The sequence below is a fragment of the Alosa alosa genome, chromosome 14 (assembly GCF_017589495.1).
Source record: "Alosa alosa isolate M-15738 ecotype Scorff River chromosome 14, AALO_Geno_1.1, whole genome shotgun sequence".
In the NCBI taxonomy this organism is placed as follows: domain Eukaryota; kingdom Metazoa; phylum Chordata; class Actinopteri; order Clupeiformes; family Clupeidae; genus Alosa; species Alosa alosa.
Window position 1 is genome coordinate 4,717,322 of NC_063202.1, and position 12,758 is coordinate 4,730,079.

General features: G+C 46.6%; 1 protein-coding gene across 1 annotated transcript in view; it reads left to right on the plus strand.

The window, feature by feature from the left end:
• Window positions 1-12,758, plus strand: part of LOC125307035 (zinc finger protein 609-like) — a 75,271-nt gene that overhangs the window by 59,715 nt on the left and 2,798 nt on the right. Inside the window, exons 3-8 of the mRNA XM_048262761.1 lie at window positions 1,240-1,468; window positions 7,137-7,224; window positions 9,074-11,447; window positions 11,561-11,918; window positions 12,039-12,431; window positions 12,572-12,650. Coding sequence (XP_048118718.1) covers window positions 1,240-1,468; window positions 7,137-7,224; window positions 9,074-11,447; window positions 11,561-11,918; window positions 12,039-12,431; window positions 12,572-12,645 — 3,516 coding nt within the window. The 3' untranslated portion in view covers window positions 12,646-12,650. The remainder of the gene's footprint in view (window positions 1-1,239; window positions 1,469-7,136; window positions 7,225-9,073; window positions 11,448-11,560; window positions 11,919-12,038; window positions 12,432-12,571; window positions 12,651-12,758) is intronic.

The following is a 12,758-nucleotide window of genomic DNA, read 5'->3' on the forward strand; positions in this document are numbered from 1 at the left end:
TCACTTGATTTGCATTGCTGATCATATCCGCATGCCACATTGTCATGAGAGATATAAATACTTCAAGGGTTTCATGGGGTAATACACTTGTAATTCATGAGTCATCCACACACTCTGTGATTAAATTGTCAGGCTCTTTCACCACAAGTAATTATTCATGCAGTCCAACTGCTGATAGCATAATAAAGCTGTTATTGAAATCAAATGCTTGAGGGACTTTAACCTTTAAAGATCTTTATTTTAATTGGGCAAATAAACACGTGTCTCAAACTTTCCAAAAAGGCTTGAAATATCAGATGTTCTTTCTTCCCATTATACATTATGTTGTCCCACACATATACAGACACACACACAGACAGACAGACACACACACACACACACACACACGCTCATTCCTCTGCTGGGGTTGTCCCTTATCAGCTTACTTCACTGAGCGTGCAGCACTTTTCTGCCTCGTTTAATTAGCTCTTTCATTTTGTGCCTCTCCAGCTTATGAATTCATGCATTTTAAGTTGGCTGCAACAAATAATGAGTGCCGAGCTTGTTGTCTACATGCTGTGTAGTTTAAATAAGAGAGAGGGGGAGAGAAGCTGTGTGTGTGTTTGTGTGTGTTAAGTATCTTTCTACACACACACACACACAGTGCAGGTGGATTCAATTACAGAGGCCACGCAGTCTGTTCCACCACTCTCCTTCACCACAGCCAACCCCTTAATTGAGTGAATTAGTGAGTGATCACACCATGACATGATGTGGTGTCAGAGATCGTACTGTGTGGCGAGTAAGGAGCACCATACACCTCTTCTCCTCTTAGCCCCAGACCTCAAAGGCATTCCTCCACGCTCTTTTTATCAGATCCGACAGGACCAGGGAGGAGAAAGGCTCTGACCTCACTCGACAGAGGCTTCAACGGCAATCCTCTGCTCTCCCCCTGACCGAGGGCTGCCTTCCCAGAGTAGTGACACTCCCCGGTTGTCACTCAAGCCGTTCTGTGCTGCTCTCGCTTTCCTCTCTTGCCCGGCTGTTTCTCCCCCTCAAGCGCTATCTCCAGGATCTCTGTTTATGTGCAGTATTTTGTGTGAAGGTGACCTGTATTTACCCTCTCTCTCTCTCTCTCTCTCTCTCTCTCTCTCTCTCTCTCTCTCTCTCTCTCTCTCTCTCTCTCTCTCTCTCTCTCTCTCTCTCTCTCTCTCTCTCTCTCTCTCTCTCTCTCTCTATATCTCTCCTTCACATTCACAGATGGAGTCTCCTGTCTCCACGCCAGCCCCGCCCCCACTCCACCTCTTGGCACCGGTGGGGACAGCCACTGACATCGCCTCGCCCTGCGAGCAGATCATGGTGCGCACGCGCTCCGTGGCGGTCAACACGGCTGAGGTGGCGCTGGCCACCGAGCCCGAGTGCCTGGGCCCCTGCGAGCCGGGCACCAGTGTCAACTTGGAGGGCATCGTCTGGCAGGAGACCGAGGATGGTGAGTTGCTGTTTCGATGTGTTATATGCCGTTGTTTATGCCCGGTTTACCCGTTTGGTTGTTACTTTTATTGATGATGATTAGCTCTATTATGGTTATATCCTGTGGCCTTTCAGTTGCCTCCAACCCCATTTTTCCATTGGTGGTTCACATTCTCAGTGGGCTATTAAAGGCACTTGTCAGAAAGATTATGGAGGAAACCAGAAACAAGAACCTTTATTCACCATAACGGCACAACACAGCGCTTTGGCCTTTTAGTCCCAGCCAAAACCGTTTTTTTTTTTTTTTTTTTTTCTTCTTGTGATGTTTGACTTAGTAATTCTGAATGGGTTATTTTAGTAATGCCACTGGTAGACTGCCCAGTTGAAAAAGGCAATATAAAAATGCCTAAAGATAATTACAAGAAACAATCAGCTATGATTAAGCTCTACCAAGTGACTGTGCCAAGAAACACAACAGTCTGTTCTCACTTGTTGGCAGCCAGGAAAGTCCAGCAGCTTATCTGCGGTGTCCTGGTTTGTCTTTAAAAAGGCAGTGGAGAAAGAAGGGGGGCAGCTTCATCAGCATTCCAAACACTCTGCCTGTCTGAATGTTCTCCTCTCCCTCTCCTGCTGTGGGCACAGCATGTCTGACTCACCCAGTCCTCGTCAGTGATGCCGTGTGTGTGTGTGTGTGTGTGTGTGTGTGTGTGTGTGTGTGTGTGTGTGTGCGCGCATGCAGCCAGCTGCACTTACTCTGTTTCTGTACTGGGAAGAGCCACCACGGTTGAGAGCGATAGAGAGAACAAGGCTCTGTGTGTGCAGGGGTCTATGGCCCTCCAGCTACTAGTGCAAGACCTGGTTCATTCTCACAAAATGGAAGAGAGAGTGGAGGAGCAGGCCTGTGTCAGCTTACCTCTCGGTTTCACTCTGATATTTAATCTATCCTGCACAATTTCCTTCTGCTTTTTTTTTTTCAGCTAGCGTAGCCCTAGCAAGGTTTTTTTTATCGTCTGTGGGTTTCAAAGAAAAACAAGTTCTTTCACCTCAGCTGTGAATTGTAATGGAGGGTTGTGCGTTGTATGAAAGTGATGTGGTATTATGTAGGTCAGGGTTAGACTAATGTAGAACTTAATTGCTGTTAGGGAGGTGTTTTGTGTAGCACTGTTTTGTAATGCTATTCAGTGATGCACTCCAATATAAATAAACTGATAGCTCTGTATTCTATGGAGGTTATGTTTGGTCTGATCATACTCGTAAATCAATGTGTCGTGAGGGTGTAACTGCTCAGAGTCAAAGTTGGAAACGGTTCTCGTGTCTGTGGTTAAGATCAAGTCATTTTGGGAACTGTGGAATTTGGACAGTGATCAACTTTGACATTGCAGCACACACAACCCTTAGATAAAATGCGAGCAGCACAACAGAAATAATTAAAACTGAAATGAAAACACAGAAGACCCAAAATGGAATCGACATTCTTGTTTTTATCTAGCGACTTCATCTGTACCAAAAAAAGTACAGATGAAAAGGAATCACAGTAGGCTTTTCATGTTCATGTTGCGTTTCATTAGATTAGAAAGAAATCAAGCTATGAATATAAAGTATAGTGTGGTGATAAGAGCAACAGTTCACCTGCATAGCCACCACTGTGTGTGTCTTAAGTAGCTCTGCAATAGCATTTTGTTGAATGAAGGCAGATGTCTATCACAAGGTTGGCTACATTTCCATGGCTACATCATATATCCATAAATCATCATGCGATGTAGTCCTTGCATGATTATATATGATGTATAGCTATGCAGGGAAATGAGGCCTAGAATAGCTATGATGTCTTTTATGTGTAGCCATGTTGAGTTCCTAACAATGCCTTTGCTCTATAGGAGCTGGGCTTGCTAAAGGTTTCTGTTGCTTTGGTGAGCACAGGATCCACCAGTGTGCTGCTCATTTGAAGTCTGTGTTTCTCAACCCGAACAGAAGACAGATTGGTATCTTAGTGGTACACTCATGTGGGTGGAAACCAGAGCACAGACGGGTCCTTTGGCAGAGAATGCATCTCTCAGATAAAAGTCGCTTTGAGATGTTTTTCTCCTTCTTTCCGTAGTGTGTCAACCTGTCTGAGAAGCAAGGCTATCAGCCAGGAGATCCACATTTTCTTGCAGCAGGGTTGCATATATTCTAAGAGTCTCATCTTGCAACATACCAATGTGGTTCACGTTGTTGTTTGAGTTTTGCTAAGGTTTCTCCATCAGGCTGTGACACACTTTATTGGCTTCTGGTAATGTTTTGTGTTTTTTTTTTTTTTCATTATTTTTTTTTATTATCCTTCATGCATTGGTCTGTGTTGCCATTTGACTTGCTTTTGAGATTGCCTGAATGTGGCTAAAGAATCCCCCTGCTCTAAAAATGTGATCTAATAAATGAATCAAGGCCCTTTATTATCGCGAGAGAGCAGCCTTTGTTGTCATGTTGTGTTCTCATTTCAATGGATCTTATTCCTCGTTATTAGCACATCGTTGCTATGTAACCACAGTCTCTTGGCTAGGGTTTAATTTGGAGCTCTTGTTTCAAGCCCCATTCCAGGCCTGCTGTGAAGGCAGCGCTTGTCTTGTCTTTCCCCTGGAGTGCCTTAAAAAGACAGCACTTGAGCTGCCTGGCAATTTAGAAGCAAATTAGATCTTTCCAATGCCTGACTGGTAAAAGAAAAATATCCTCATTTTTCCAGGGTATAGTAAAATTCACTCAATATCCTTTTGAATTATGTGTTTTCTAATGTGCAGTCCACGGGGGCCCATGGTAAAGCGCTTTGAAGTAATACTGTTAGGCTATAATTTTGTCTCATCATGGGTTATCCTGGAGAATGCCACTAAAAATGCTATCCTAATAGTCACCCATGATGACACACCTCCAGTTTCCTTTATCTGTCCAAAGATACAATTAGTCTCTTCTACTTTTTTATGATTTTTGGATTAAAGGTTTGTGCGGATTCTCTAAGCAGCACCACAGCCAAAGTGTCAATCATCAGCTGACACTGAGAACCTTGCTGGAAAGAAAATAATTTTTCCGCTGGTTTCTTGCTCTGTGCTTCGTGGAAAATAAGTGGAGAGAAGAGAGACAGACAGATCTGCCACAATCATAGAGAGGTCAGAGTTGGACGGCTAAACACGTGCAAAACAAATCAAAATCGGAAGGCAGAGTGAGTGCGATCATTTTAGAAGCATGCTCTTCGACGCAAGTCTCTCCATCGGAATACCGCAGTGAGCCGAGGGTCGCAGCGGTGTGGTATCGGCCGTCTCAAAGCTTCCATGCTGATACCTAGCAAATGTCAGCTGTTAAATGCGGGGGAAGTTTATTGCTCTGGAAATGCAGCCTTGAGCGCCTTTGCACAGAGGCTGCTGTGGCTGAATGCCAGGGAAATTGAGCAGCATCCAGCCAGCCAACAAGTCAGGCAGCCAGTCGCCCTGATGTCAACCCTCTCACTGTAGGCTGTAGCCCTCCAGATGTCTCCAACAAAATTGAGCAAAGTCAAAAGATCAATGATGGATAGCCTACTATTTCTAATGTACACTGTGTCCGTTGTTTAGATAAATCAAAATGGATAGGGGTGTGAGTCATTTCTAGCCTGCGTGTGTGTCGCACCGGGCTGTCCCCTTGAGACCAGACAGCAGCGTGCACTCTCGTATTTATAGATGACCCATAAAATGTCCTCAAACAATCAGACAGATTCCTGCTCTGATTCAGACAGACTTTCAGTATACCCTGGAGGGGAGCCTGCATCGGGAGGATTGTCAGTGAAATGTCTGTCGGTGTTAAATCTGACAAAATTGTCAGATCTGTTCAGCAACCTCTATGTGTAGTGCAGCCACTTTTGTCACACTTTTTGTTTTAGACAGTGCACTACAACCAAGGAGGCCAGAAGCCCAACTTAATTGAGTATGTTCACAGTTTTACCTATTGCTTTATTTGGGCTCTTGTGTTGTCTTTGCCGTTTATGTTGGCCAATTTCTTTATAGCCTTTTAAGATTAGATTGAATCTGGTGAAAAGAATGCTGCTGAATAACTGCCTAGAATTGGTGCCATTGTCCTTATGGTCTGGAAATATAGAGACACTAAATCGGATGGAGTAGGCCTACTTATTAGCAAGTTGTACTGCGAAGTTTATTTGAAGTGATCTGTCTGACCCAAATTGAACGAGGGGTGCACCGTGCTCCACTGAAATGCTCCTCCTTTGATTTCCCCTTTTAAACCTAGAGGAATGACTCTCCCAAATGAGCTGTTACAGGACAGCCAACGCATTACTGTTGGTCACTGGCCACTCACCTTTGTGGGTTTGCTTTTGGAATTTGTAGGCCCTTAGTGGGTCATGTAAGCATAAATTTGCTGGTTTTGGCAGTGTCTCTTTAGCTCCGTCTGGAAGGAAGCAAAAAAAAGATATGGGAAAAGGAGACAGTGCAAATTCCTGGACCCTTAATCATTCAAAGGCTGATGTAAATATTTTAACAGAATTCTCTGGACTGCTCAGAGGGGTGATTTCAGGGAGCTGGGAGACTGCGGCCGATTGAATTGTATGGATCAGCAGGGCTTTAGGGTCACGGGTGAGCGTGTGGAGGAGGAGCGAGCCTGACCAGGGCTCTTCACGTAATGATAAGCTTCCCTAAGCTAATGTGAGACAACACTCAAATGGCCTTTTAGAGCTTATGGTGTTTCCAACCAGCCACATTTGAGAAAACATGGCAGGAGAATCCCTTATTTTGTCGGTCAGCTGTCATTGCAGTCGTGCTAAGGTGTTGCCCATCAAAGTGGCCTGTACAGTTGACTAAATCTTAATTAAATCCTTCAACTCGCATTGAAATATGGTCCAGACATCTGCTGAAGGAGCGTGCTCTGCTCTTCTCTGCTCTGCTGACTGAAACAGAATGGGGGGAGGGTGGAGAGAGTGGAGGTTGGAAAAAGGTCTCTTGTAACAATAAGGGGAGCCTGCCAAAAGGTTTGCCCCTCCCTCTCCTGCCTCCCCTGCAAAATCCTATAGTACTATATAAGCGGAGTCTCAGCAGTGGATGTCACTTTCTCTAGCCTAGCCTGTATTGATTGGGGGTGCGAATACAGCGATGCTCATCTAAAGGACACACCTTTACTGAACCCACTAGGTGTTGAACAAGAGCCTTATTGAACATCAGGCAAAAAAATCCCTTTTTCCAACGCTTCAGCTGTTTCCACACTGCTGTAATACCACTTTCTCTTCTCTTCCCCTGCCTCAACACACTCTCTCTCTCTCTCTCTCTCTCTCTCTCTCTCTCTCTTTCTCTCTCTCTCTCCCTCTTCTCATTCTTGCTCTCTTCGCACACTGCTGCAAAGTCGGGTGGAGGACACCATCAAATCATTTTACATATAAATGATTCACTGTGCCGTGTAGAGCTCTCAGCCGCCAAAGTCATGAACTGCGCTGTGGAAATAGAAAAGGCAGCCGTGAGAGTGCTGCCCTTGGAAACCTCTGTTTGATCTATTATAATGGAGAGTCGAGAGTCTGCCTGAAGCCTGTGGGGGTGAGAGAAGGGGGAGAGAAAGAAAGAAAGCTCTGAGATGGGTTACATGCTTGGGAGAACGAACCGCAGTGCCATGAAGGCAGTGTGAAATAAAAGCTTATCTGTCCTGACACTTTGTATTTACTGGCTTGCGCTTTTGTCCCGTTTCAGGCATGCTGGTGGTGAATGTGACCTGGAGGAACAAGACATATGTCGGGACGCTGTTGGATTGTACCCGACATGACTGGGCACCACCAAGGTAAACGAACAAGATTGGCCAGTCAAACTCTTTATTGAAAAATGTCCAGTGTGTTATATCTCCCCCTTTACACCAATCATGGTAAACATGCTGGAAAGGTTTTCATATTAGCAAGTCCTTTGTGCAATCATGAGTGACACCCCCTTTGTTTCCAAGAGGAGCACAGTGTAAGAGCCAAGAGCCTCATTACAATCAGTACTTGCAATTACATGTCCTCATAGTCACTATGCCAGTTAACAAGCTCGATTGGAGGGCTCTTTGAACTTCACATATTAATATTCTACTCTATTGTTGGTGAGTTACTGTGTTTGCCTTTATGGTTTCTCTCACTGACGATGCTGTTAGTTGCTCTAAAAAAAAATACATTTCTGTGAAATGTTTTAGCATAGTTGTTAGTAGCCTTTCAGATTTTAAATTGTGTCATAGATTTTAATGAGGTCGTGGCTATTGCTTATTAGATTATTTCCTGTCACTATTAGACCTATTGGTACAGTGCATTCATATTTGTAATTCATATGTGTATTCATATACAACAGACATCATTATATTTTTGTCTATGTGGGTTGTTCGACAAGTTATGTTCATTCTCATACCACTTATAGCACAAAATGGTGGCCAGCTACCATTGACCAGCCATTCGTTAATTTGTGCATTTACCATGTTCCAACCACTATTGTCTGGATTATATATAATTTAGTCAACATGTTTGTCATGCATTCTTTGAAAAATCGCAAATGGATTATGTTGTATCTGATTTGTATAATAGTATGTTACTGCTCATGTTATAGCATTTGTTCCCCTCTCTTTATAACATCAGTGTATAAAAAGACCTCCATTCTAAGTCATGTCTGGATAGTGCAGAAAGGTAAAACGAATATGTAAGATGAATAAGTTCGGAGAAGGGATTTTGGAATGAGTTTTCTGCTTAAGGCATACTTACATTACACAGCTGCCATCTCTACCAAAGTTGACGTTTTCTCAGAGCTTTGCTGATATGTCAGGTGCGGACTCTATAGGTCTTAGTAATTTGTTCTCTCTGCTACCTCTTGCCTTGATTGAAATGATTTTTATGAGAGTGCCAGTTTTATTGCGTGTATCAGCAACAATTTCATCTTTGCACTTGCTTCTCACCAGAGATTTGTGAAGGCGAAACACCCCTTGCCTCTAATGTGTCATGACAGACTTGCATAGTGCATTTTAGACATTTGGGATCTCTAAAAAACAAATGGCTACAATATGAGAACGGGGATGTCTTTGGAATGACATGTACCACGGATAGGAGCCAATGCACATAAATCATCTAGAAGAAGACGTACTGAAGTGCAGCTTTGCATTTAAGTTGGTATAAATAGAGTTGTGGACATAGAGATGTGTTCCTGCCAGATTTTTGATTACCAGCCCTGGAGAGACTCGTGGGGGCAGATGGACCAACACGTTAGCGCCCATTATAGATGCAGTTCCGCTGCAATCTGTGCCTAAAAAGGTGGCATGGTTTGTGTGATCAGGCTGCACAGGGACAACACCACATTGTGGCGGCTGCAGGAGTGCAGAATGACAAGTTGGGAGACCAGGAGTGACATTCTGTTTTATATATGAATGTTGTATGCATGCATATCTGCCCTTCAGTGTGATACTGAATTATTTTGAAAATAGGGCTAATTTGTTTTCCTGATGCTCCAGATGTGTTTTCCATCAACATTACTGTTACTGTTACGGTTATAGTTATTGCCAGTGACAGTCTTACTAAATATAATTGCTGTAGTACACACTAATACGTTTTATTTTTGGAAATGTTAGGCATCGTTAACGCAATTACCTGTTTCAAAGCTTGCTATTTGTGTTTTGTCAGGTTTTGTGAGTCTCCAACTAGTGACTTGGAGATGAGAAATGGAAGAGGTCGTGGTAAGAGGATGAGGCCCAACACCAATACGCCCGTCAATGAGAACAGCAACTCCTCGGACAACAAGGGCAGCAACAACAGCAAGACCCGCGCAGGCTCCAATAGCAAAGGTCGCCGTGGCAGCCAGAACTCTTCAGAGCGCCGCACCCCGCCCAACAGCAACACCGAGGACGTGAAGGCAAGCCCCTCCTCGGCAGGCAAACGTAAGAGTAAGCCGGCCTCTGACATGGAGCCAAACTCGAGTTCCGAGGACACAAAGGGGAACAAACGCATGCGCACAAACTCCAGTAGTGGAGGGGGGCCTCTCACTATGCCCATCCCCAACATCAAGACTGAGTCCCTCCCCCCACCACTAGACCGCAACTGTTCTTCTCCAGTGCTCATTGACTGCCCACACCCCAACTGCAACAAGAAGTACAAGCACATTAATGGCTTGAAGTATCATCAGGCTCGTGCTCACAATGATGATGACATCAAACTGGACATGGATGGGGACAGTGAGTATGGAGAAGACTCAACTCTGCATCCTGAATCAGGGGGTTGCAATGGAGCCTCCATCTCACAGAAAGGCTCTCTCTCTCCAGCGCGATCTGTGACACCCAAAGGGAGAGGATTTGATGCTCATAGCCCGTCTCCTTCCCCGGGCAAGTTTGGCTCTAAGCAGCCAAGCAAAAAGAGGAATGGGGATGTGGACCCAGAGGCTTGTGGCACACCCATGGACGGTTGTGAAGATGGCCCCTGTCTGACTGACGAGGCTAGCAACGATGGGGTGGAGGACAAGAAAAGCCTAGACAAGGACAAGTCTAAAAAGTCTAGCAGTAGTGCCAAGTCTGACAAGCTACAGCAGAAGAACATTAAGTCTTCTCGGCCCATGCCTCAAACCATACCACCTCAGCAGCTGTACTCCCTGCAAGCCTCACCTTTCCCAGGTGGAAACCCGAGCAACCCTGGTCAAGGAATGAGCTCAACGATGCAGGGTATCCCCAAGAGTCCTCAGCTGAAGGCTATACAGCCCAAGCCCTCTACCATGGGGGACCCCTCTTCTATGAGCCCTGCTATGAGTGGCTCCAAGGATAAAAAGAAGAAGGACAAGAAAAAGAAGGATCCTGGGAAGGAGGCAGACAGTCCCAAGCCGTCTGGTAAAGGAGGAAGGCCTGATGGGGGAAAGAGTCCGTACTCTGAATCTTCAGACCCTGGAGGCAAGAGTGACAGCCTCCTGAATGGCTCAGACCCACACCAGAGTCGCCTGGCCAGCATCAAGGCTGAGGCAGATAAGATCTACAGCTTCTCAGACAATGCCCCCAGTCCATCCATTGGGGTGGCCAGTCGGATTGACCCTGGTGGGGTAGGGCAGCCACTCAATCCCTTGCATGTGGTCACTCAGAATGGGGCTGACAATTCTTCAGTGAAGACTAACAGCCCAGCTTACTCTGACATCTCAGATGCTGGAGAGGATGGGGAAGGCAAGGTTGAGGGAATGAAAAGCAAGACTGAAGACCAAACTGTGAGGGAGGGAGCCAAGAAGGCCCTTTTTGCTGGCCAGCCGCCTAACAAGGAGTCTCCATACTATGCCAGCTATGATAACTACTATTCCCCCAATTACACCAATCCCAGCCCAGGTGCTGCCAACATGGGTGGCCCAATGGTAGAAGGCCCAAATGTGAAGATTAAGAAAGAAGAGGACTCTGAGCACCAGAGCGAGGAGAAGGGGAAACACGACCTGCATGATGAGCGCAAATCTGAGCTCGGCGCCCCAGGCCAGCAGCAGTCGCAGCACCCTCAACAGCAGCAGCCCTCGGTCATTCAGCAACGCTCCAACATGTACATGCAGCCGCTCTACTACAACCAGTACTACATGCCGCCCTATGGATATCCAGATCAGGTTTACCATAGCCACCTGATGAACACCAACGCGGCCTACCGACAACAGTACGAGGAGCGACAAAGGCAGGTGGCTGAGCAGCACCGGGCTGCAGAGAAGAAGTCGTCGGAGACGCCCTCGAAGGAGAGAGAAGGTCCACTGGTGAAAGAGGAGTGGAAGCAGAAGGCTTCGGGGCCCCCTGCTCTTTCAAAAGCTCCGAGCCTGTCTGATTTGGGTAAATCCCAACCTATAGGCGGCAAGTCGAAAGATTCCGCTTCCTCTATGGAGGGCAACAAGTCTGTCATCATCCCCAAGGGTGAGGAGTCTAAAATGGCCTCACAGCAAGCTGAGGGCCTCAAGATGAAGCTCAATGAGGGAGGGCACCATGGCAAAGAGGAACCCAAGACGAGCATGGAGTCGGGCAGGCAGCCAGGCATGGAGCAGGCCATGTGGTACAGACAGGTAATGAGAAACCTTTTAAATGTTTAAATGCTTTTGTGTATCTGCATGCATGAATCACAAACAATGTATTTGTTCTGCCGTGTGTCTTACACTGTGGCTTCCCTTTCCCCCAGGATGCTTATGGCTACCCCAACAAGTTCCCCGATGCGCAGAAGCAGCAGCAGCAGATGGAGGAGGAACGTGAACGAGATCGCAAGGGCAAGGACGATAGGCCCAGGCCTAAGGAAATGTCGAGCAAAGAAGAAAGCAAAGACTGCTCTGACTCCCGAACATCAGTGGGCTCATCTGAGGATCACAGAGGGCCTCAGAAAGACCCTCGACCGAACACACACATGCAGTTCCCCACGACCTTGGCTCAACACCAGCCATATGTGCCCTACATGCATACAGGCTACCCCTACAGTCAGGGTTACGACCCCAATCACCCTGGATACAGAGGCATGTCTTCGGTCATGATGCAAAACTACCCAGGTAAAAAATGGCTGAAAACATGTCACAGTGCTGTGTTGTGCCTAGCTATAGTATGCCCTCACTGATCTAATGTCATGTGACAGACCTCATAATCACAGTAAATTTCAATCATTTCCGCAGGCTCCTATCTGTCAGCGGGGTATTCCTTCTCCCCATATGGCGGGAAGGTGGGTAGCGGCGAGGAAGGTGAGAAATCCCGCGCCAGTCCGACCGTGAGCAGCAAGGTGGCGTCGGAGTCCAAAGCCCTGGACATTCTCCACCAACACGCAAGCCAATACAAGAGCAAGTCTCCCACTGTCGGAGACAAGCCGCAGTCACACGAACGAGAGCGCGGAGCAAGCGAGCGAGATAGAGAGCGGGACCGTGACCGCGACCGGGAGAGGGAACGAGACCGGGAGAGAGAGAGGGACATGGACCGGCCGCGCTCTTCCCCTTCACAGCGCGTCATGCCCTCTCATCACCACCTCGGATACCCCTTGCTCTCTGGGCAGTACGACATCCCCTACGCCACAGGTCAGTGAAACTGATGTCATGGTTGCTTCACAGAGTAACTGAAAGCTAAGCTAAATAGAGAAGCAGTGAACCTGCACCAGGCAAGCAGAATGCCCCAGCCGTGCGCTACAGAAGCACTGACATCCTTTATGCCCCCACAGGTCTGTCGTCATCTGCCATCGTTGCCAGCCAGCAAACCTCAGCTCCCTCACTGTATCCGCCTGCACGGAGGTGAGAATGGTAAGGCCAGCACAAAAACACAGAGATTAGGAGAACAATGACTTTGGATAAGGACATGTTTTTGCTCTAACGGAAATCTAAGGCTATCTGCACACAGCATTATTCCAC